Consider the following 25,914-nt stretch of genomic DNA (forward strand, 5'->3'; position numbering starts at 1 on the left):
TAGTTGTTAATGATCTTGTCAATGCTTTAGACACTAAAATGAAATGTGCTTCTGTGTTTGTGGACCTGCCAAAAAATGAATAATCATTTTTTACCCCTGTTTTCTCCCCAATTTTGTGATATCCAACTGGTAGTTACAGTTTTGTCCCATCGCTGCAACTCCCGTACGGACTCGGAAGAGGCGAATGTCGAGAGCCATGTGTCCTCCGAAACACAACCCTGCCAAGCCGCACTACTTCTTGACATACTGCTCGCTTAACCCGGAAGCCAGTCACACCAATGTGTCTGGGGAAACGCCGTACATCTGGCGATTATAGTCAGTGTGCATGCGCCTGGTCCACCACAAGGAGTCGCTAGAGCGTGATGGGTCAAGGACATCCCGGCCGGCCAAACCCTCATGACGCTGGACCAATTGTACACCGCCTCATGGGTCTCCCGGTCATGGCCGGGAGATCGAACCCGGGTCTGTAGTGACGCCTCAAGCACTGCGATGCACTGCCTTAGATCAATGCGCCACTCGGGAGGCCCTGTTAAAAACGTTTGATACTGTTGATTATGCTATTTTATTGAATAAGTTGTCTTTTATAGGCCTGCACACTGACAACTGTTCATGGTTAGCTTAGTGAGAGAACTTCGGTCATCGTGATTGATGGGGTTGTCTGAATTTCTTGAAGTGCATAAACAGGGGTCAATTTTGGGACCTGTTCTCTTCACTATTCATATAAACACCATTGATCAATCTGTAAAAAAAAATGTACTTCATATACAGTATATGTGGTTGGTACTATTATGTATGCTATTGCCCTGACTGTTGATCCGGCTGTGTCAAAACTACAGTCAGGAATCCCTTGCTGATTTCAAAACTTTTGCTTAACACGGGCAAAACTCTAGCAAGAATGTTTCAAATGATCTACATGTTCATTCATTAGATGGTTCTCCAATTGAACATGTTCCCGCTCATAAATACTTCTGTATGAATTTGATGTATAAAAAACATATAGATGAGCTGCCTCTACAAGATCGGTGTACCCCACGCAGGACGGTTGAGCTAACGTAGGCTAATGTGATTACCATCAGGTTGTAAGAAACTAAAACAATTCCCAGGACAGACATATCTGATATTGTCAGAAAGTTAAAATTCTTGTTAATCTACCTGCACTGTCCAATTTACAGTAGCTATTACAGTGCAAGAATATAATGCTATTGTTTGAGGAGAGTGCACAATTATGAACTTGCAAATGTATGACTAAATAAGCTAAGATTTAAAGTTGGCTTTTTCTACAGAAACAGATCGTGCCTTTCTCTAAGCAGTTGGAAGTAGATTATTTCGTCAACCTTTTTATATGTTCTTGATTATGGATTATTATTTATCAAAGTACAGCTGCTACTACGCTTAAACCTTTGGATGCCATCTACCATAGTGCCCTTCCCCTGAGCAAGGCAGTTAACCCACTGTTCCCCTGGCGACGAAGACCTGGATGTCGATTAAGGCAGCCCCCCGCACCTCTCTGATTCAGAGGGGTTTGGTTAAATGCGGAAGACACATTTCAGTTGATGGCATTCAGTTGTCCAACTGACTAGGTATCACCCTTTCCCTTTCATTTTTTTTTTTTTTTTTTTTTTACAGGTGACCGTTTTGATACTAATCACTGCACCCTGTATCAAAAAGTTGCCTGGACTTCGCTAAAGACCCGTAGATCTCTACATTTTACTATCTTTTTGTTTACAAGGCCCCACTTCATAAACTTCTGTCTTATCTAACTTTGCTGTTGAAGTATAGACACCCGAGTTGCCTAGAGACCTAGATCGCAATAGGTCTTCCCTGGTAAAATAATAAAACAGAAAATATCCAGCAACTTCGCACATCCATTGAAGAGGAGCAGGACAACATACCACAGGACACAATCAACAGCCTGATCAATTCTATGTGAAGGAGATGTATCACGCTGCATGTGGCAAATGGTGGTCACATCAGATACTGACTGGCTTTCTTATCCACGGCCCTACTTTTTTTTAAATAAGGTATCTGTGACCAACAGGCGCATATCCGTATTCCCAGTCATGTGAAATCCGCGTGATGAATTTATTTCAATTGACTGATTTCCTTATATGAACTGTCACCCTGTAAAATCTTTTAAATTGTTGCATGTTGTGTTTATATTTTTGTTCAGAGTTTAAATATGCCCCCAATACAATTCTGAATTTTTGTTAAATTTTTATAAAAAGATTCCAACATTGTTTAGCATTATCTTGTCCAATTGTGGCATGATTCCACCATTTTATCCATTTGCATCACTTTCAATGGGGGACTTTTATTTTGAAGGTGAACTGCTGATCCTTCTGTTGTTGCTCACTCTAATGTTGTGCACAACACATGGGTGAACTTTTTCTTAACTGCTATGTGTCTGTTTGGCCCTTTAGTAACAAAGGAGGTTACACAACTTTGGTGTTTGAAAACATTTGCAGGCTATCACAGGCTATCTTTACACAATATAATATACAATATTATAAAGAACTCACCACATCCCATGACTCCACAAGCGGAACCCACTTCAGTAACGCTCCAGTGTTGTTGTGTGTAGTCTGACGTGGGCCTAATCCTCATCCTCTCTGTGGGTCACCTCCACAACAGCCAGAAGGTCAAGCTCATTCTAATACTCCACCATCTGGATTATCTTTGAAGTAGCATGTTGCAAGAGGCATCAACAAACACTCACCAGCATTAACCAATATGGCTGCATGGAATGCCACTGAATTGTCATTAAAAGTCATTTAGTCAGGAGTCAGGTAAGGACAACAGTCCAACTTCTCATCAGAATACATAAGCGACTCACATTAACGGCAGTGAGACAACTTTTGCGATGGGACTCTTCTTTAGAAATTGATTGGGCTGAAATTATACAGTATCAACATAATCCTTTAGAATCTACCTCTTGCTCTGGGTCATCATTCAGCTGATGAAATCGTCTCTTCACTATGCAGCCTGAGGTGATCCCTGGCCGATAATGGCTGATCACTGGCCGTTACCCCACTCTCCAATGGTGTCTCAGGGGGAGTGGGATATGCAAAAATCACATTTCCATTTCACACCACACACTTGTACAGGTTACACACTTGTACATATTGTATGTGAAACAGGACAAATAAGCACCCCCTCCCCCTATTTTAGGTGACACTGATCTGGGAGGCAGCCTATGGAGGATAGAAGACAAGGGGGTTTATGAATCCAGCACAGCAGCAAGAAAGGCTCTTTTAACCCTTATATCTCTATGATGGAGAAAATATATCTCATATAAAATGTATTATGACCAATGGATAAAAAGGTGCCAAAACACTGTTAACTTGCATCACCTTGATATGCTGTGATAGAAAACTCCTTACTATATTGATATAATCACTCTCCAGTTCACTCAGAATGTTTAGCACACAAGGGGAAAGTATTTCAAGATTCAGACAAGGCATAGGAGAAATATCACTGTGTGAAATCTGACTGATGAATAGCACTGACCTAAATACCATAATGCCGCAGTGACTGCCCGGTCTTGTAGACAACTTCGTTGGGGGGGGGTTTAGACTAATTTTATGGTGCAACATGGATGATTATTCCTGAGTCATCAGGGTGGAAGTAGATCAAGTCAGACTCCAGAGAACAGCGCTTCGTGTCTTTCATTCCATTCTTTGCTATTAAAGTGTACAGCGGGAATATTGCGGATATTTGTACGGGTTATGACAACTATAAAGCCTATTGGACCTTTTCTCAAAGGGAATTTACTGTAATTATCTTGATCAGAGAATGTCAAATAAGTTTGTGTATAATGATTTAGCAGAAGCTTTCATTCAAAGCAACTTAGCACCCAAAGTATTTGTGAGCTATGCATAAACTGGCTTCACAACAATGGTGCTGCCAGCACCATGCTCCAACCAGCTGAGCCATCTAGACATCCTTTTTTGTGGGGATTATTTGTGTTTCTCAGTAATACATTTGTTGTGACAGTTAAAGACAATGCCTGTCAAAGACACCTGCATCTGAAACTGACATGCACAAAAGGCTTTGACACACTATAGCAGCAGCATACTTAATATGCTTAACGGTCCAATGCATACGTTCTTTTATCTGGGCAACAATTACTGTGATTGTTTAAAAAAGAAACAAACAACTTCTTAGCAAAGAGCAATTTGTCAAGCAAGAATTGCTAGAACAACAATGCTAGGACAACACACTATGTTAACTCACATCATCTCGATGAGCTGTGATGGAAAACTCCTTCACTATATCGAACTGTGAATCACCCGCAAGTCCCCTCCTTATTATTCCTACCGCGTTAGAAGTCCGAAACAGCGAAATAAAGTGTAAGCACTATCGATGATAGAAATAATGACAGGCTAATGCATGTTTTCATGTTAATTTGAATGGGGGGATTAATAGCCTATCTAATCGAGTTGTAGGCTAGACAATAATACATTATGCATTCAAGTGTTTGAACTTGTAACGCGGCTGCATGAACTTTAATGCGACTGCATGGGATTTGACGGATGTAAAGTCAGGTGTGGTTTCGTTGCATCCAAAATAAGTAAACCTACAGTAGTTCCTGATGGTAGTCATGTAATGCAGCATAATAACAATGCCATATAATGTAGTTTGAAAATAAAATGTACACATTACCTACTGTAGCCCAAGATATACTCTTAATTACCATTACTCCTTCATTTTCAGAGGTAGACTGGCTCTGGCAGCCAAATACTCCATCTAAACGTGAATAAATTCTGAATTGCATTACGGTTCTAGAAACATAAAGCCCTTTATTATCATTTCACATCAAAATAATTTCACAAACGCAAAAAAACACACAATTGCATTTATCACAGTTGCAGCTGAGTATTTTTCAGTGACAACACGGTTCTGGCGGACTTCTTGTTACACACATGTGTTCGGAGCATGCTAGATAACTAATTATTAACACAGGTCTTCTGTAAACACGCCAAAACACGGAAATATGGCCTTGTGGTTACACTAACCCTAACACTATAAAAGGTGTGTATTAATTTAATATTTTGTTTTTTGAAAAGTATTTATTGCTTATATGAAAGATAAGGTCCTTATTCTTCCAAAAACCGTACCGCAAGCCATGCGTGTTAATATTCAGACCAAGCGTCAGGGCTCTTAACAAAACTCCCCCATACAGAATATGCCTTCTCCAATGATTATTATGTGTAATGTAATGGAACTATGAGTCATCAAGGGCTATACATACTGTAGCAACACTGACCATTTTCTAAATAAATCCTCCCACTTTCATAAGTCATTGTGGATTTTACAATCACATTTTATGTCACATGCTTCGTAGACTAACAGTAAAATGCTTACTTCCGGGTCCTTTTCCAACAATGCAGAGTTAAAGGTAAGATAAATTTGAAAATATATATAAAGTGATACAATTAATAAATACACAGTGTATAACGAGTAAAAACAACACGGCTATATACAGGGAGTACCAGTACAGAGTTGATGTGCAGGGGTACGGGATAATTGAGGTAGACATGTACTAAACATATACACTTAAATATATATTTGTTTTTAATTTAACTAGGCAAGTCAGTTAAGAACAAATTTTATTTACAATGACAGCCTACCCCGGCCAAACCCTAACGATGCTGTGTCCAGCACAATATTCTAAGGGACTCCCAATCACGGCTGGTTGTGATACAGCCTGGAATCGAACCAGGGTCTGTAGTGATGCCTCTAGCACTGTGATGCAGTGCCTTAGACCAATGCGCCACTTGGGAGACTCATTATAGGTATGGGCAAAGTGACTAGGCAACAGGATAGATAGACAGTAGCTGCAGCGTATGTGGTGAGCGTGAAAGTGTGTGTGTATGCATGCATTATTGTGTCAGTGTGAGTATGTGGGTAGTCTGGTGTGTGTGCATAGAATCAGTCAGTGCAAGAGAGTTAGTGCAAAAAAAAGTCAATGAGGACTTGGTCCAGACTTTGGTTAAGTCTTTGCTGTCCTGGAGTTAAAGAATAAAAGCCTTTAACAACAATCTTCAAGTTGAGTCTTGACAAAGTGTCAGCATAGAAAAATGGCTCTAAATCAATGGTCCAGATATGCAGCAAAATGGTTCCCTTTTAGCTGAGTCATCATTAGAGGGCGCTCAATGCACAGGGGCTTGTCCACTCCACCAAAAACAAGGTCTTCACTAGTTACCAGCATAGCCAAGTCATAATTATGTCTAAACCCCGCCTATTTCTACAATGTATCTTAAAATCTGACTTTAAACTTAACCACAATGCTTTGCTAGCCCTATGCCTAATCTTGACCTTAAATGAAGACTAACGCTGTTTTTTTTTTAATATAGCCAATTTTGACTTTGTGGCTGTGGTAACTAGTGACAACCCAAGAACACCAGTGTGGCCATAACAAAGCAAGGTAAGCAGAGTTCAATTGTTATCCACGCCGGTATTCGATACTCCAACCATTTCATTGGTTAATTTACGTCTACACAGACCTGGTCCTTTAGAGAATGGTAATTAAATGGGCATAACTAACAATCATGACTGCTAAAATGACGTGTCCTTAGCATCAGCTGACCACGGTGATGTTAGCCGTTCTTTTATAGCTAGCTAGCAGTATGTGTTGAACGAGACTATCAACTTCCTTCCTTATGAAGTTCATATCTAACAAGCAAACAATCTTAGATTTTACACTCTGGGTCCAATATTAGTTAGAATTTAAGATTTTCCTGAACATCCAACTAGTTGGAAAAGCATTTCAAATAAGTGTTGCAGTCGCGTGGGTTTCTTAAATGCACTGCTGCATGCTGGTATGTGCAGTTCTTGAGGGTATACTTCAAAGTCGTGATAGAGAGCTATGCCACTGATAAAGTAAACAACCTATGGCAATGTCCTTTCGTGTCTAATTAACAGTTTAATGTAATTGTATAATTTAATTTGGGTTTGAATATTTGCTTTGATCACTTTCCCCTAATGTGTAGTTTCATCCTTTCCCAGTTACTTCCGTTTGTTATTATTTCTGAGTTTATGGTTCATCCAGAGAGGAAGTGGAGTCTTGTCATTTCCCCTCTTTGATTTTCTACAATCTTTGATCACTCGAGACAGTAATTTCCATGTAAAAGGACCCCATGAGCAACCAGATGTGAAGGTCATAGGAGCATGTCAATTTAGGTGTCAAAAGAAATCTGAGTCTTCTTTTTATTAAGGCATACAGTGCATTTGGAAAGTATTCAGACCCCTTGATGTTTTCCACATTTTGTTACGTTACAACCGTATTCTATGGATAAAATAGTCCCCCCCTCATCCATCTACACACAATACCCCATAGTGACAAAGCAAAAACAGTTTTTTTGAAATGTTTGCAATGTATAACCTCCCCGCCCCCCCACCACACACACACACACACACGTGTTCAGACCCTTTACTCAGTACTTTGTTGGAGAACAGCCTCGAGTCTTCTTGGGTATGACACTACAAGCTTGGCTGCCTGTATTTGGGAAGTTTCTCCCATTTTTCTCTGCAGATCCTCTCAAGCTCTGTCAGGTTGGATGGGGAGCGTCACTGCACAGCTATTTTCAGGTCTCCCAGAGATGTTAGATCGAGTTCAAGTCCGGGCTCTGGCTGGGCCACTCAAGGACATTCAGAGACTTGTCCCAAAGCCACTTCTGCGTTGTGTTGGCTGTGTACTTAGGATCGTTGACCTCTTGGAAGGTTAACCTTCACCCCAGTCTGAGGTGCTGAGCGCTCTGGAGCAGGTTTTCATCAAGGATCTCTGTACTTTGCTCCGTTCATCTTTCCCTCGATCCTGACTAGTCTCCCAGTCCCTGCCGCTGAATAAACTCCACACAGCATGATGCTGCCACCACCATGCTCCACCGTAAGGATGGTGCTAGGTTTCTTCTAGACGTGATGCTTGGCATTCAGGCCAAATAGTTCAATCTTGGTTTCATCGGACCAGAGAATCTTGTTTCTCATGGTCTGAGAGTCCTTTAGGTGCCCTTTGGCAAACTCCAAGCCGGCTGTCGTGTGCCTTTTACTGAGTGGCTTCCGTCTGGCCACTCTACCATAAAAGCCTGATTTGTGGAGTGCTGCAGAGATGGTTGTCCCTCTGGAATGTTCTCCCATCTCCACAGAGGAACTCTGGAGCTCTGTCAGAGTGACCGTCGGGTTCTTGGTCACCTCCCTGACCAAGACCCTTCTCCCCCGATTGCTCAGTTTGGCCGGGCAGCTAGCTCTAGGAAGAGTCTTGGTGGTTCCAAACTTCTTCCATTTAAGAATGGAGGCCACTGTGTTTTTGGGGACCTTCAATGCTGCAGAAACTTTTGGTACCCTTCACCAGATCTGTGCCTCGGCACAATGCTGTCTTGGAGCTCTATGGACAATTCCTTCAACCTCATGGCTTGGTTTTTGCTCTGACATGCACTATCAACTGTGGGACCTTATATAGACCGGTGTGTGCCTTTCCAAATCATGTCCAATAACTAGAATTTACCACAGGTGGACTCCAATCAAGTTGTAGAAACATCACAAGGATGTCCAATGGAGACAGGATGTAACTGAGCTCAATGTCGAGTCTCATAGCAAAGGGTCTGAATACTTATGTAAATAAGGTATTTCTGTTGGTTTTTTTTATATACATTTGCAAAAACATCGTAACCCGTTTTTGCTTTGTCATTATGGGGTATTGTGTGTAGATTGAGAAAAACGTTTAATACATTTTAGAATGAGGCTGTAACGTAACAAAATGTGCAAAATGTCAAGGGGTCTGAATACTTTTCCCCCCAAAAAATTAATCCCCAAGAATTTGGAAAAAGCTTTGATTTCTGGTCAAACAGATGGGAAAGAGGTCTTTATAAAATATCTACCAGGAAAAATTCCTAAAAGGTATTATAAATAACACAATAATATTGAAGACCCCTGCCAACTAATATCAACAGGTATATTTAGTATTGAAGAAATTTCTCTGCCTTCTGTAAGTTTAAGAAACTTTGCCTTGTGCCTTCAAATTCCGTTACCAAAACCCAACATATCTTTAAGATAATTACAAATTTCTCTCCCTAGAGTGAGGATAATGAGAGTTAACAGAAGTAACAAGTAAAGGTAGACCCATCAATTAGTTAATGTTTTTACTGATATTAACTTTGTTTCTGAGTTAAGTTATTAAATCCTTCCGTTTCCAAATTGGTAACGAAATGTCAGAAAAATCGATAACGGAATTTCTGCAATTGAATTGGCTAAAATGGGAATTCATAGTGTACAGTAAAGAAAAGTATATTAGGGAAAGGGAGTTGTACAAATGAATGCCTTCAACTGAAATGTGTCTTCAGCATTTAACCCAACCCCTCTGAATCAGAGAGGTGCGGGGGACTGCCTTAATCGACATCCACGTCTTCTGCACCCGGGGAACAGTGGGTTAACTGCCTTGCTCAGGGGCAGAACGACAGATTTTTACATTGTCGGCTCGGGGATTCGATCCACCAACCTTTCGGTTACTGGCCCAATGCTCTAACCACTAGGCTACAGCGTAGTACACTAAAGAAAATTAGTATAGTTCAGTAGAGTGAAGTGGAGAATAGTTCAGTACAGTAAGCACAATAGAATACAGTAAGGAAAAGTAGTGTATAGATCAGTACAGTACTGAAAAGTTCAGTACAGTTCACAGTACTAGTCGAGTACAATATAATCTACTGTACTATAATCTACTTTACTGAACTCTACTGTATTGTACTGTACTCTACTGAGCTCTATGCTGTATTTTGATGTCCAAACATGTGAAACCTAGACTGTCCAGACCAACCACATTTGTTCTTATTTGGGGGCAGCTCTAGCTCATTAAAACAGCCAGTGTGTAGAATAGTACCCAAATATGGATGATATTACATATTTATACCTTTTTGTGTACCTTTTTAGGATACTTCACCATGAAGAGAATGCCATTTTATATCCATAATTATGCATTTCTGTGTAGATCAGGGACCCATAATTAAATTCTGTTACTGCAATGTGATTACCTGGTGTAAATCCACTTACTGTAGTTCATTAAATAGTCAATTTGCCATGTCATAGCTGACACCCCACTCTTTCTGCAGACATTGTTGAATTTGGAGCAGATATTTCAGTTTGGGAAACATAGTAATACCACTTCTGTAGCGGTATTAATTAGAGAAAGGTAAAGAAGATTTTGTTCGGGCGCCAGGCAGGTATTAACCCTGCCGAAAGGAAAATAGTAGAACAGCGAGAGTACCACTACCAGACCCACACACATCAACAGAAGAGACTGCCTAGAGTGTAGCCTGTTGACCAGATAGCCAGCGGATAGAAAAAAGAATACACACCCTATAGATCCCACATCACATCAGTCCTTCCACAATTCTTGGTAACCCCACCAAACATACCTCATATAACAATAATGGCAGAGCAAATAAACAGCAACTTCATACAATAATGAATGAACCAAGTCATCACACAGAGGATTTGCAATAGTTTGTATTTTCTTCCTGGGAAGGAGTGTAGAGGGTATGAATGTGTGGTGTTCATATACACACTAGTCCAGCTCCAATGAAACTTCAATGTACTTAGGAAATAGAGTCGGTTGCAGTGTAAAGCACTGGAACATAGCGTGAAGAGAAAGAGAACAAGAGAGAGGGCTTAGCTGTGGTCTTGAGGGTGCAGGTATCCGGTCTGACTGTCCGATGGTATGTTGGGTTGTAGTTGAACGCTTCGCAACAAATGTTGCTACTAATCCATTTGATCCATAACCATCGCGGTCCCAAATGAGAACAACCACACCGAGGATTGATCCAAAAAAACTGTACAACCACATACGGTGAAGACAACCAAAAAAAAACTCTGCAGCATAGCACACACAAACCAAACTGTCGAGCCAACAAGAGCTCCTCTCCAATAGAGCTTAACGAGCTCTTTTATCTCCTCCTTCCTACTGCTCATGCGCTCTTAAAGTGGCAGCGCACTTAAGTGCAGGATTTCGCCACAACATGAACACAAAAAATGGAGGAAGATTTTACCAAAATTCTGTTACCGAATTTGCATCTGCACAGTTCTTCTGGTGAATGTGTTTTTGTAAAATTTTAAGTTTTTAAATTGTTAAAAGTAGTCGTGATTTGTTAAACTTTGAATTCAATGGTTTTTGTTTGGCGTACATTTAAAAAAATAAAAAAATAAAAAAAGTTACTGTCTTGTCGCTGCAACTCCCGCACGGACTCGGGAGAGGCGAAGGTCGAGAGCCATGCGTCCTCCGAAAACACAACCCAACCAAGCCGCACTGCTTCTTAACACAGCGCGCATCCAACCTGGAAGCCAGCCGCACCAATGTTTTGGAGGAAACGACCTGGTCAGCGTGCACTGCGCCCGGCCCGCCACAGGAGTCACTAGTGCGCGATGAGACAAGAATATCCCTGCCGGCCAAACCCTCCCTAACCCGGACGACGCTAGGCCAATTGTGCGCCGCCCCATGGGCCTCCCGGTCGCGGCCGGCTGCGACAGAGCCTGGGCTCAAACCTAGAGTCTCTGGCGGCCCAGCTAGCACTGGGATGCAGTGCCTTAGACCACTGCGCCACCCGGGAGGCCTTGTTTGGCGTACATTTTGAGTGAAAAATCAGAGTCTCAGCTCAATTCCGTTACTGTGGAATTGCCTAGACTTGTCATTATGATTAATCAAAATTTGATGGTACAATTTGGGTAGCTCTCAATAACCCAAGTGTGGTATACCTAGTTTACAGGCAGCCCCGCTTGAGTTCTCAGCTGATGGTACTGATCACAGCTGGCTCCCTCGTGAACTACAATCCTGACGCTCTGTTTAATCCTGACGTTTTGTGTCTAAACGAAAATACGCCTCACTTGTGATATAGTTTTGGTTACCTTTGGAACTTAACTTTCATATAAGCGAGAAAGAATCTTTCAAATACAAAAAATGCAAAGATGCACCCAGCTGTTTTCACACATTGCCTCGGCTACGACACATCCTCTCACCTTGCGATTGCATTTCCATTGGACCATTCCATTGCACATTTCCTGTGTTTCTCAAAATACAGCCAGGTGCAACTTTCCTAAACTGCACACAATAAGTGTATATTTTATATAAAAATGATTTCTCGCTCACACGAAAGTTACATTCCAAGTGTTTCCAAAACTGTATCGCGTGCGGAGGCGTATTTGCGTTTAGACAGAACATTTTGGGGAGCGTCGGCAAAATCCCTTCAGGCGGCAGACAGCTTCGTGAATAGATGGTATAATTAAGCAATAAGGCATGAGGGGGTGTGGTATATAGCCAATATACCATGGCTGCTCTTAGGCACAACACATTGCAGAGTGCCTGGACACAGCCCTTAGTTATGGTATATTGGCCATATTCCACAAACCCCCGCGGTACCTTATTGCTATTATGAACTGGTTACCAACGCAATTAGAGCAGTAAAGATAAATGTTTTGTCATACCCGTGGAAAAACGGTCTGATATACCACTTCTGTCAGCCAATCGGCATTCAGGGCTGGAACCACCGATTTGTAATGTTTAATACCATTTACAGTCTATTTGAATGGGCTAACTATTCCATAATTAAAATGGATTGATTGGTTTCTTGCCTGGTTTTCCCAATCCATAGTCTAAATGAGAGGATTACGACGCCTCCCCCTAGCCTCAGTGGCTATGGTTTGGGGCAGGGTTCCCTGCAGACTAAACAGCAGAGGGGGACAACCCCCCGCTCCTTTGGGAGCGAGGATTCTGACCAACCCTGAGGACGTCTTCCAGCATAACATGTGGTATGCGTTTGCACATCTATTATTTTGATTGAATGCAACTTTCAATGTGAAGTCTGAAGTTGATAATATGCTGTGTCAAAGGGCACAGCAGTGTATTTTGTATCAAGCATACAGTACGTTCATGTTGACATTATTGTGTTTTAGGGACCATGTGAAATGGTCTGAGGAAGAGAAAGAAAAAGCCAGACAAAAGGCAGACGATAATTCTAGCTTACGCATTCCATTGGAAGAGCAAGGTAGCCCTTTTCTAAAAGTTCCTAGAAAATGATGTTCTTAATTTTGATTGTATGAAAACAAATATTTATTTTGTTTTTGTTCTTCATCCCCCACTAAGGCAAATATGACATAGACGCCTGTAAATACTGGGACAGCTTTTATGAGATGCACCAGGACAAGTTCTTTAAAGATCGCAAGTGGCTGTTCTTGGAGTTCCCAGAGCTTCTTCCTTTGGGGCTAGAGAGCAGTGCTACTGAGGAGAGACCGTGTGGGCTGCGTGCCCCATGCCCAGAGCCTGGCGTGTCCGGCAGGGAGAAAGAGATGGGCCAGCAGCGGCAACATGCACCCAGTCATCAGCACATAGATCCACTGACTAGTGATTGCCAGCAGTCCTGTAATCAAAATGGGAGAGACACTGCAGGGGCTGCCAGGCAGACCAGCTCTTTCCCAGGCGAACATGCAACTTTCAGGATCTTAGAGGTATTTTCATCTTGCTTTTATTCCTCACCTCCCACACTTGTTCATATAATATGTAGTTCGAATGCTTCTGTGTAGGTAGAACTTTGGTGTTGATTTCACTGGGTAGTAGTTGAGTCAAACGTCGTCTATTTTGACAGAATGTTATTTTTGTCATAGGTTGGATGTGGGGCTGGTAACAGTGTGTATCCTATTGTCAGCTCTATTAAGTAAGTACAACATCATTACATGTATTTTATTTAGTTTCATTGTCTTTTAAATTGTTATACACTCAGATCAGAAGAATGTGTTGATGCATGACATCACAAACTGAACCTGTGGTGTTCAATGGTAGATTAAAAAAATAAAAAAATAAAAACTATTCTGGAATAACATTGTCTCTCTTGAAGGCAAATGTTTTGATTTTTACTTTGTTATGCAGACAACCTGTTCCAAAGCATGATGTCATCTTGCATAGAACATTTTGTCCAGAGGACTTGGCAAGGCTAGGAGAGGAAAGTAACGAGTAGGAAGTGTTTAACCTTGGACTGCATGCATAACCCTATGAATGACTCTTCGATGAAATGGAAAGCATGTTATCTGATAGCCAATGTATTAGTCCCTCAGTCTCCCTGCTGGGTGGGTGATTAAGAGCTATTTTGTTCAGTAAATATTTACTGATTGCTACTGTAGATCTTATACAGTTAAGTCTACCTGTCATTATACACTTAACTTGTATCCCTACTCCACACCCCTTGACTTTTTCCACGTTTTGTTGTGTTACAGCCTGAATTTAAAATGGATTACATTTAGATTTTGTGTCACGGGCCAACACACAATAATACCCCATAATGTCAAAGTGGAATTATATTTTTTGACATTTTTACAAATGAATTAAATAAAAATCTTGAGTCAGTAAGTATTCAACCCCTTTGTTATGCGTGCACTGCGCCCGGCCCACCACAGGAGTCGCTAGTGTGCAATGAGACAAGGATACGGCCAAACCCTCCCTAACCCGGATGACGCTGGACCAATTTTGCGTTGCCCCATGGACCTCCCGGTCGCGGCCGGCTGCAACAGAGCCAGGGCTCGAACCCAGAATCTGGTGGCACAGCTTGCACTGCGATGCAGTGCCTTAGACCACTGCGCCACCCGGGAGGCCCTGCAATAATCATGTTTAACATGATTTTTGAGTGACTACCTCATCTCTGGTCCCCACACATACAATTATCTGTAGGTCCCTCAGCCGAGCAGTGCATTTCAAAAACAGATTCAACTACAAACACCAGGGTGGTTTTCAAATGCCTTGCATTGAAGGGCGCCTATTGGTAGATGGGTAAGAAAAAAAGCAGACATTGAATATTCCTTTGAACATGTTGAAGTTATTAATTACACTTTGGCTGGTGTATCAATGCACCCAGTAACTACAAAGATACAGGTGTACTTTCTTACTCAGTTGCTAGAGAGGAAGGAAACTGCTCTGGGATTTCACCCTGAGGCCAATGGTGACTTTAAAACAGTTACAAAGTTGAATTTGTGACTTGAAAATTGCAGTTTTAGCAATGATCAACTTGACAAAATTTGAAGAATTTAACAATAATAATGTGAAAATATTGTACAATCCAGTTGTGCAAAGCTCATAGACTCACAGCTGTAATCGCTACCAAAGATGATTCCCCATAGGTGAACACTATGGGGTGTGAATACTTATGTAAATGAGATATTTCTGTATTTCGTTTTCAATACATTTGCAAACATTTCTAAAAGCAATTTTCACTTTCATTAGTGGTATTGTGTGTAGATAGATGGGTGAGGATCTATTTATTCAATTTTGAATTCAGGCTGAAACACAACGAAATGTGGAATAAGTCAAGGACTATGAATACTTTCTGAAGGCACTTTACCTTTTTGTTTTGTATTGGTGTGTTTGTGGTGAAAATTATATGAAATTAAGCTGACAAGTTCCCTATCTGTGTTGCTGTCTTATAGAGACACAGGGGCATTCTTATACTGCTGTGACTTTTCCCCTCGTGCTGTCCAGCTGGTCAAGGTAAGCTCTCTTAAGATCTAGATACAATTTTCCAAACAAGATTCTTACAAACATTGAAAACAGGTTGAAATCTGGGTGAAATAACATCATTACAAACAGGTTGAAATCTGGTCGAAATTGAATCATTCCAAACAGGTTATTACATCACGGTCAAGCTACTTGTTTGTCTTGTTTTTCACATTATCCTTCTCTTCTACTCAAAATGTTAGGCATCTCACCTTGCTTGAGGCCTGGTGGACATTTGATGCTCTTGTAATTTACAGTCTTTTATCAAATGGCCATGACCAGCAGTCCTTGACATTACTGCATAGAGTCCTTGAGATGCAGAGCATTTATCTTTAATCTGAGACTAGAGCAGTCTACTAGGAACAGACTGTGTGCCCTCATTAGAGGTTGTTACATTTATCCTTCTCTGTTGTCAGTTGCTTTGCGATTTATGGGTGCAATCCTGTCCAAGTCTATTTAAGAGCTTAATATGATGTTGCTCAATTAATGCTACGTATCTACTCATGAAACACTAGGAAAACACCTAGTTTGTTCACATTGCTAATACTATTGCTGGCTTGAAGTAACAACCTCATAATAGTTCAATTATGTAATTATTTCAAACTATACTGTAAAGTACTGGTGTGTTTACGGGTGCCTTCAGTTATATGCACCTTTTAGTGGTGATTTAGTGTAAGGTCTTGCCACAACTGCTTATTTGTTTTAGGGGGGAGTGGTTCAGTTTCCAGGAGTATTATTCATCACCTTTTAACCTGATAATGCTAATGTTTTTTCAGTAAATGTAAGAAAATAAGTGAATAATAGTTTTTAATGCCTTGGGATCTTTTTCTTCTAATTCTGAAAAAATTACATTCTCACATAATGCATAATCGATGTAGGTTTGTCAAAAAAAATAAAAAAATGTCACATGCTTCTTAAACTTTCTTACGAGTACTTTTCCAACAATGCAGAGTTTAAGATAAGAAAAATGTATAATAATGACACGAGGAATACATAAACAGTGAATAACAAATAACAATAATGAGTAAAAAATAACCTGGCTATATACAGGGATGATAGTCATTTAGGCAGGTTACCTTGGCGTTCTTGGGCACAGGCACTATGGTGGTCTGCTTGAAACAAGTTGGTATTACAGACTGGGTGAGGGTGAAGACACTTGCCAGCTGGTCAACACATGCTTTGAGTGCGCGTCCTGGTATTCCGTCTGGCCCCGTGGCCTTGCAATTGTTATCCTGTTTAAAGGTCTTACTCACATTGGCTACAGAGAGCGAGATCGTCTGGAACAGCTGGTGCACTCATGCATTGTTCAGTGTTCCTTGTCTGGAACCGAGCATAAAAGGCATTTAGCTCGTCTGGTAGGCTCGCGGCATAGGGCAGCTCGCGGCTAGGTTTCCCTTTGTACTTCGTGATAGTATGCAAGCCGTGCGACATCCGTTGAGCCTCAGAGCCAGCGTAGTAGAATTCAATCTTAGTCCTGTATTGACGCTTTGCCTGACGGCTCGTCGGAGGTCGTAGCGGGATTTCTTATAAGCGTCCGGATTAGTGTCCCGCTCCTTAAAAGCGGGAGCTTTAGCCTTCAGCTCAGTGTGGATATTGCCTGTAATCCATGGCTTCTGGTTCTGGTTATTAATGAAGCCGGTGGCTGATGTGGTAAACTCCTCAATGTTATTAGATTAATCCCGGAACATATTCCAGTCAGTGCTAGCAAAACAGTCCTGTAGCTTAGCATCTGCTTCATCATACCACTTCCGTATTGAGCGCGTCACCGGTACTTCCTGTTTGAGTTTTTGCTTGTAAGCAGGAAGCAGGAGGATAGAGTTGTGGTGTAATTTGCCAAATGGAGGGCTTGGAGGGCCTTGTATGAATTTTTGTATGTGGAGTAAAAGTGATTTACAGTTTTGTCACTTCTAGTTGCACAGGTGACACTGGTAAAAAATGTTGTTAAAAGGATTTCAGTTTCCCTGCATTAAAATCACTGGCCATGAGAAACGCCGCCAGTGGATGTATTTTTATTTTATTTTTTGCTTATGGCCCTATACAGCTTGGTCTTAAAGCCAGCATCGGACTGTGGTGGTAAATAGACAGCTACGGGGGGAAAAAATTACATAAATTGGTAAATAGTCTGCAGCTTATCATGAGGTATTCTAACTAAGGCGCGCAATAACTTGAGACTTCCTTAACATTAGAGATCGTGTACCAGTTGTTGTTAACAAAGAGACACACCCCTCCTCCCTTCGTCTTACCTGAGTCTGCCATCCGGTCTAGATGTATAGATAAACCAGTGAGATGTATATTATCCATGTCCTCGTTCAGCCACAACTCTGAGAAACATAGAATATTACCGTTTTTCATGTCCTTTTAATAGGATAGTCTTGAACGGAGCTCATCCAGTTTGTTCTCCAGTGATTGCATGTTCGCCAATAGAACAGAGGGCAATGACGGTCTTTTTGCTTGCAGACGTAGTCTCGTCAGGATGCCGCCTCGCCTGCCTCTCTTTCGGAATCGAGGTGTCCAGAATCTGTTTCCGGTCATAGGAAATGATGGCGGAGAAATAAGTTTAAAAAAAAATTACGATCAGCGTTAACTTCTACCGCCTCAGAAACCCGGATCCGGGAGCACCGCCCACCACCCATACCAGTAAAAAAGCTGACTAGCATAGCTAGCATAGCGTCACAAGTAAATACTAGCATCTAAATATCATTCAATCACAAGTCCAAGACACCAGATGAAAGATACACTTCTTGTGAATCCAGCAATCATTTCTGATTTTTAAAATGTTTTACAGGGAAGACACAATATGTAAATCTATTAGCTAACCACGTTAGCAAAAGACACCATTTTTCTTTGTCCACCATTTTCTCTCCACCAGTAGCTATCACCAATTCGACCAAATAAAGATATTGATAGCCACTAACCAAGAAAAAACCTCATCGGATGACAGTCTGATAACATATTTATTGTATAGCATAGGTTTTGTTAGAAAAATGTGCATATTTCAGGTAGAAATCTGTCACGATCGTGTGGAGGATTGACGGACCAAAACGCAGCATTTGGAAAATAAGCCATCTTCTTTTATTTTAGAAGAAGGCAAAACGAAACAAAAAACACTTACGAACTAACCAAAACAATAAACGACCGTGAAGCTAATAAAACGTAGTGCACACACAGGCTACAAACGTATAACATAGACAATTACCCACATCAAACGAAAGCCTATGGCTACCTTAAATATGGCTCCCAATCAGAGACAACAGAAATCAGCTGTCTCTAATTGGGAACCCATTCAGGCAACCATAGACTCTCCTAGACAACTACACCCAACATAGACACAGCTAGACACATACACTCAACACAAACCCATACACTACACCCAACACCCCCTTTACCATATAACCACCCAAAACCGATAAAACACAAACATTCCCCATGTCACACCCTGACCTAACTAAAATAATAAAGAAAACAAAGAATACTAAGGCCAGGGCGTGACAAAATCATAGTTTACAATTGCACCCACCATCACAACTCGACTAGAATAAATACAGAGAGCAACGTGTATTACCTAATTACTAATCATAAAACATTTCTTAAAAATACACAGCGTACAGTAATTGAAAGACACAGATCCTGTGAATCCAGACAATATTTCAGATTTTCTAAGTGTCTTACAGCGAAAATACAATAAATCGTTATATTAGCATACCACGTGTGCAAACATTACCCCAGCATTGATTCAAGGCAAAAAGAGCGATAGCATTATCACCACCAAAATATATTAATTTTTTCACTAACCTTCTCAGAATTCTTCCGATGACACTCCTGTAACATCATATTACAACATACATATAGAGTTTGTTCGAAAATTTGCATATTTAGCCACAAAAAAACGTGGTTATACAATGAGAATAGTAGCAAAACTGGACAGAAAATGTCGGGCGCCATCTTGGACAGTGATCTAGTCTAATGAATAAATAATCATAAACTTGACTAAAAAATACAGGGTGGACAGCAATTGAAAGACAAATTAGTTCTTAATGCAATCGCTGAATTGCATTTTTTAAATGATCCTTACTGTGCAATACAGGGTGCGCCAAAGCGAAGCTACCCCAAAGAAAATGGCGGTATATGCGTTTAACATTTTTCAACAGAACAACGATTTATCATCATAAATAGTTCTTACTATTAGCGGAACTTCCATCAGAATCTTGGGCAATGTATCCTTTCTCCGGTCTAATCGTCTTTTGGTCGAAAGATGTCCTCTTGTCCTGTCGAAATGGCCACCAACGTTTGGCATGTACTGGAAAAGTGTCCAACTATTGGAAGTGCGTCACAAAGAAATGCCAGAAAATCGCACTAAACGGATATAAATTGCTATAAAACGGTTTAAATTAACTACCTTATGATGTCTTTAACCTCTACCGAGCACCTACCCCGGGTCCGGGAGCACCCCCCACCCCCCCCCACACTGATTAGCATCGCTAGCATAGCGTCACAATTAAATAGTAGCATCTAAATATCATTAAATCACAAGTCCAAGACACATAATGAAAGATACAGATCCTGTGAATAAAGCCACCATTTCAGATTTGTATAATGTTTTACAGGGAAGACACAATATGTAAATCTATTAGCTAAACACGTTAGCAAAAGACACCATTTTTTTACTCCAACAGTTTTTTCCTGCGTCAGTAGCTATCACTAATTCGACTAAATAAAAATATATATAGCCACTAACCAAGAAACAACTTCATAAGATGACAGTCTGATAACATATTTATTGTATAGCATAGTTTTTTTTTGAAAAATGTGCATTTTTCAGGTATAAATCACAGTTCTACATTGCAGCTGCAATCTGAAATAGTGCCGACGCAGCCAGAACAATTACAGAGACCAACGTCATATAACTAATTACTTATCTTAAAACATTTCAGAAAACAATACACAGCGTACAGATATTGAAAGCCCAACATCTGGTGAATCCAAACAATATTTCAGATTTATTAAATGTTTTATAGCGAAAACAAAATGTAGCGCTAAATTAGCATAGCCACGCCAGCCAGAACCAGCTGGGCGCCCACGACCAGTTCACATGCACGACAGATATATGAAATAACATCGTAAATTGGGTCTTACTATTGCTGATCTTTCATCAGAATGTTGATCAAGGTGTCCTTAGTCCTGATGAGTCGTTCAATCCATTCATAATGGCAACTTTCCCTCTTCATTTAGCATATGTACTGGTCGACTGGCCAAAGTAAAAAAAGTCACAGAACGGAACACGGCAAAACTCCCGAAAAAATTCAAATAATCTGATTAAACTATATTGAAAAAACATACATTAGGAAGATATGGTCACATGTATCAAACAAACTTCGAGACGGAGATAGTTTTCATCCGTAACGGCAGCAAAACAGTAGACAATCGCACCTCCAAATCGCGCGATTCAGAGAACCGGAAGTTGTCGGTCACGCCAAAGAAATAGGTCTTATTTCACGTCAGTACAAGATAAACAAAAAATTTCTCCTCTGACGTCCTCTTGACACCCAGAGGAAGACGAATGAAGTGTGTTTCGGGTCATAGGTGGCGTGACCATATATAGGCAGAGCGTTGAAGCGAGCATACACATCTTGCATTCTTCTTCTTGGTCAGGGAAAGTGCTGTCAAATGACTTCTGTTTCACTCAGAGACAAAATTGAAACGGTTTTAGAAACTATAGATTGTTTTCTATCCAATGGTATTAATTATATGCATATAGTAAGAGCAATAATTGAATAAGAGGCAGTTTAATCTGTAGAGGAAATTATGCTAATGCAAAAACAGCACCCCCTGTATTCTCAAGAATTTAACACCTATAACGAATAAAAATATGACCGGGGATATAGAAGTGGCTAAACCAAAGCTTGGAAGGAGGCCAGTCCGACGACCACTCTGCGTCGAGCGCATGGCTGAAAAGAAAGGTACTTCCGTATCTTGGTCTTTTATAAAGTCCCAGATTGCGCAATCGACCCCATTCAAATTGTCACCACTTACTGACATCTAGAGGAAGGCGTAGGCAGTGTTTGTAGCCCCACAGCATTCACAGGGACTTATAAACTGACCTGGGAGCAGGGGCCAAGATTTCTGAAATCTCACTCCCTGGCAGGAAAAGTGCTGTAGAATGAGTTCTGTTTCACTCAGAGACATAATTCCAACGGTTTTAGAAACTAGAGAGTGTTTTCTATCCAATAATAATAATGATATGCATATTGTACGAGCAAGAATTGAGTACTAGGCAGTTTAATTTGGCAACGTCAAGAAAAAAAAGTGCTAACAGCACCCCCTATTGACAAAAGGTTTTAAGAAACACATAAAATAGCAGAATTGGTCAGGGGCCCGTAAGACAGCTCCTATCCAATGCAGCGCCATATTGGTTTCGTAACTAACTGTAGAATTTGTTATGGTGGCAGGTAGCCTTGTGGCAGGTAGCCTTGTGTAACCGAAAGGTTGCTAGATCGAATCCCCGAGCTGACAAGGTAAAAATCTGTCGTTTTGCCCCTGATCAAGGGGGCCGTCATTGTAAATAAGAATTTGTTCTTAACTGACTTGCCAAGTTAAATAAAATACTTAAAAAAAAAAAAAAAAAAATCTTTGAGGAGCTTGTTAATACATTCAGGGCCATTTTTGTGTGTGAATTAAGCAAGAATTTTAAGAAATCCAAATTGCCATCATAAGAGCTCAACAGTAGGTTTTAAGCTATTCACTACATTTAACCAATGAATGAGTTTAATTGTTAACATATTGATATCATTGTGCTATTTGGAATCAGAGGCCACTTAGTCCCCTCTTTTTCCCCATGTAGGACCACCCAGACTATGACCAGTCTGTGTGTCACGCCTTTGTTCAGGACGTCTGTGACGAGGTGGGCTCCTTTCCGTTCCCTCCACTGAGCTTGGATGTTATTCTGCTGGTCTTCGTGCTGTCCTCCATTCACCCCGAGCGGTAGGTGATGTTTAGGAGACAAAGGCAGGAGCGCCAACTCTCATTTATCACCTCCCCATGCTTTGTCTGAATGTCATTACTAATCTAACTCTCTCCACCCTCCAAAAACAGGCCTTCTCTCACACTGAGGATATGCTATTTTGTACTAACGTGTGTGTTTTGAATCAAGAACATTCTGGGTTTATTTATACAGATTATATGCATTTGCTAATTGCAAATGTTTGGTATGATAAGGCAGTTGCAATTGAGTAAGCAAAATACCCATTGAAATAGCATGCTGACTGAGATCAGTTTAGGATGTAAGCTCTGGTGTGCTGTTCATGTAGCTAACCCCATCCATTTAAAAGTAGCACAGAATATGGGAGCCTGGCAGGTAGGTGTGTTGGGTTAGTAACCTAAAGGTTGCTGGATTGAATCCCCGAGCCGACAAGGTAAAAATCTGTTGTCCTGCCCCTGAGCAAGGCAGTTAATCCCCAACAACAACTGCTCCCCTCGCGCCAATGACGTGGCAGCCTCCCGCACCTCTCTGTTTCAGAGGGGTTGGGTTAAATGCAGAAGACCCATCAGTTGAATGCATTCAGTTGTACAACTGACGAGGTATCCCCCTTTCCCCTCATACAGTACTGTATGTGCCTATTCGCAGTCTATTTATGATTCACTTCAAAATGGCATTAAGTCTAACTGCAGATCCATTTGCTCTGGGTACTTGGATGCTTGCTTTTTGTAACAAACAGTGACATTTCACTTCATACCGAGGCCCCTGAAGATTGCAGCTGATTAGAATTATGGATATGGGCTGGCTGCCAGCCAGCTCTCACAGCAAGCCGTAATAGATTTTCCTGTATTCCATCACTTTTCATTTTATATTTGATGTAGAGGTAAGTTGGTACTGTCCTGGGGTTTTATCTCAGTACCTCCTGCCATTTTCTTGCTGTGTAAAATCTTTAATGGTTCAGGTTGTTATTGAGCTCTAAGTGAGTATTGAGTGTTGTGCCAGGAGTATCATGGAGCATATCGTCTCTACAATGGGCCATTGATTGCTGATCCGCTTCAGTCATTAGAAGCAGCTTGTTACTGTATTTATCAGTCACATAATAAGACAAAGTCAAAAGGCTTCTACTGCAGGCATTTTCTGTGGGTGTATAACTGTGTGATTTTGAAATATGCTCACTAACTTTCTGTCAGACATCACATACAGTGCATTCTGAAAGTATTCAAACCTCTTCCCTTTTTACCCATTTTGTTACATTACAGCCTTATTCTAAAACAAAAGATTTCATCAATCTACACACAATACCCCATAATGACAAAGATGTAGATTTATGAGCGGGAAAAAACAACGTAATACATTTTAGAATAAGGCTGAAACATAACAAAATCTGGAAAAGTCATGAGGTCTGAATCATTTCTGAGTGCACTGTATGTTAGCTGAGATGCTACTGTACATTTGACAGCTAACATATTGGGGAGGAGAGTACAGTCAACTTCTTACCCCTTTTCTCCCTTGCAAAGCCTTATAGCTTGTACAGTACTGTATATGTTAATTTCCTGGGAAGCCTTGCTCTGGAATGATAAAATGAACATCTCTGAAAATGTGTCTTACTGTCCTTATGCAGTTTTGCGTCGACTGCCCAATTTTGTGTATCATACCTTTGCAAATTCAAACGTTGTTTTGAGAAGGGAACTGATTAATTGATTGGTTTGTTTGTCATTTGATTGATTTCATTGACAGAGTCCAAGGAGTTGTGACCCGGTTGTCTCAATTCCTGAAACCCGGAGGGATACTCCTCTTCCGGGATTATGGCAGATATGACCTATCACAACTACGGTTCAAAAAAGGTGCCATTCTAATCTTAACTTTAGATAAAGTGCATTTTCACAAAGTATACACTTTACAGAGGAAATAAATATAATTAAAAGGGGAAAAACAGCAGATCATAATCATTTGAAATAGGTAGGCAGTTTATACTTAGTAGTGAATACGTTTTATTGTCTAAAGTGGCTATTTGTTAATAATGACAGTGAGATCTTTTCTCTGATCAACAGGTCAATGCTTGTCAGAGAATTTCTACTCAAGGGGAGATGGAACTTGTGTTTATTTCTTCACAAAGGGTAAAGTGATTCTAAAGTCTCTGAATATTGTGTGTAGATATTATTTCAAATCTAATGTCAAATAATTTAGTGGTGGTAATGTGTGATGGTATTATTATGTTACTCTTTCCACAGATGAAGTTCACAGTTTATTTTCCAATGCTGGTTTGGAAGAAATTCAGAATCTGGAGGATAGGCGACTACAGGTGAACAGAGGGAAGAAAGTTGTAATGCGCAGAGTGTGGATGCAAAGCAAGTTTAAAAAACCTCACCCACTAGCACCACCATTGTAGTCTACCACCACGGTCCCTGCTCGGACCAACATGTTGCCCCAGGTTGGCTTTACCAAGAACTTGTCTATCCAAATCAGAGGTCAGAGGGAGGTCATAAGCATGACTCAGTGCAGTGAGATGTGTTAGTGTGATGCATTTACAGTACCACTGGGATGGTCCATTATCGGGCTGAGGGAGTGGTCAACTATCGTGCCAAGGAAGTACCTTCTTGTTGTTGTGTGCTTATTATGGGTTTCACATGCCATGTATGTAAAACTCACTTTTTGTAAGGAGACAAATATAATTTATTTGTCTGAGTGTATGCATACATATACATATTTAATTAAACAGTTTTATGTTGTATAAACCCATAAAATGAAAATCTGTGAATAATACTGTCATAAAAATGACTTATTTGTACCTTCCTTAGTTGGACATTAAAATTGTACCTGCTACAGTTGTTGTAGTTGAGTGATTTATTTTCAATTATTTGCACACAACAGAATTATAACTCAAAATATGTTTTATGTTCTGTCTCAGTGATGAAATATATTGATTATATACATTAGACTTTTGATATTATGTTAATGAATTGTGGTAATGCAAATTCTTGAATTATGCCAATGTATCCCATTTCTTGCACCTGGTGTATGTGTTTTGTACCTATATGCTAAGCAACATGTCATATCTAATTGATATAAAATGGAAATTAAACTCATTTATTTGGTAATGCAGTGAACAAAATCAAAAGCACAAAAACAATTTAAATGTTATTTCAATGAATGCAGAGTAAATTAGTTTATGGATAATCTGAAAGTCAATTATAAACCGGTTTAATTAATGTCCTATTTCAATTGGTATTTAGCTAACTTTTTTTTTGAACTCTGTGACCTGAATGCCAAGCGTCTCATCTGGAGGAACCTGGCACCATCCCTACGGTGAAGCATGCTGTGGGGATGTTTTTCAGCGGCAGGGACTGGGAGACTAGACAGGATTGAGGCAAAGATGAACGAATCAAAGTAGAGCGAGATCCTTGATGAAAACCTGCTCGAGAGT

The 25,914-nt window shown here is 40.5% G+C and overlaps 2 protein-coding genes across 3 annotated transcripts in view; one reads left to right on the forward strand and one right to left on the reverse strand.

Annotated features, from left to right (window-relative positions):
- Nucleotides 1-2,998, reverse strand: part of LOC129816279 (dynein, cytoplasmic 1, intermediate chain 2a) — a 52,149-nt gene extending 49,151 nt beyond the window's left edge. Inside the window, exon 1 of the mRNA XM_055870561.1 lies at nucleotides 2,520-2,998. Coding sequence (XP_055726536.1) covers nucleotides 2,520-2,524 — 5 coding nt within the window. The 5' untranslated portion in view covers nucleotides 2,525-2,998. The remainder of the gene's footprint in view (nucleotides 1-2,519) is intronic.
- A 1,948-nt stretch (nucleotides 2,999-4,946) lies between these two features.
- mettl8 (methyltransferase 8, methylcytidine) lies at nucleotides 4,947-25,315 on the forward strand. Of its 2 annotated transcripts, none has more exons than XM_055870572.1 (11): nucleotides 4,947-5,031; nucleotides 6,357-6,427; nucleotides 12,633-12,789; nucleotides 12,934-13,025; nucleotides 13,124-13,485; nucleotides 13,642-13,691; nucleotides 15,451-15,511; nucleotides 22,356-22,495; nucleotides 24,228-24,334; nucleotides 24,542-24,607; nucleotides 24,722-25,315. In XM_055870572.1, exons 3-11 carry the CDS (start codon nucleotides 12,638-12,640, stop codon nucleotides 24,877-24,879), a joined length of 1,188 nt encoding a protein of 395 aa, XP_055726547.1. In that variant the 5' UTR covers nucleotides 4,947-5,031; nucleotides 6,357-6,427; nucleotides 12,633-12,637; the 3' UTR covers nucleotides 24,880-25,315. The 2 variants fall into 2 exon arrangements, with proteins under 2 accessions (XP_055726547.1, XP_055726548.1); XM_055870573.1 differs by lacking the exon at nucleotides 4,947-5,031 and adding an exon at nucleotides 5,340-5,398.
- Nucleotides 25,316-25,914: the final 599 nt, after the last annotated feature.

This window comes from Salvelinus fontinalis, chromosome 19 (genome assembly GCF_029448725.1).
Source record: "Salvelinus fontinalis isolate EN_2023a chromosome 19, ASM2944872v1, whole genome shotgun sequence".
NCBI classification, from domain to species: domain Eukaryota; kingdom Metazoa; phylum Chordata; class Actinopteri; order Salmoniformes; family Salmonidae; genus Salvelinus; species Salvelinus fontinalis.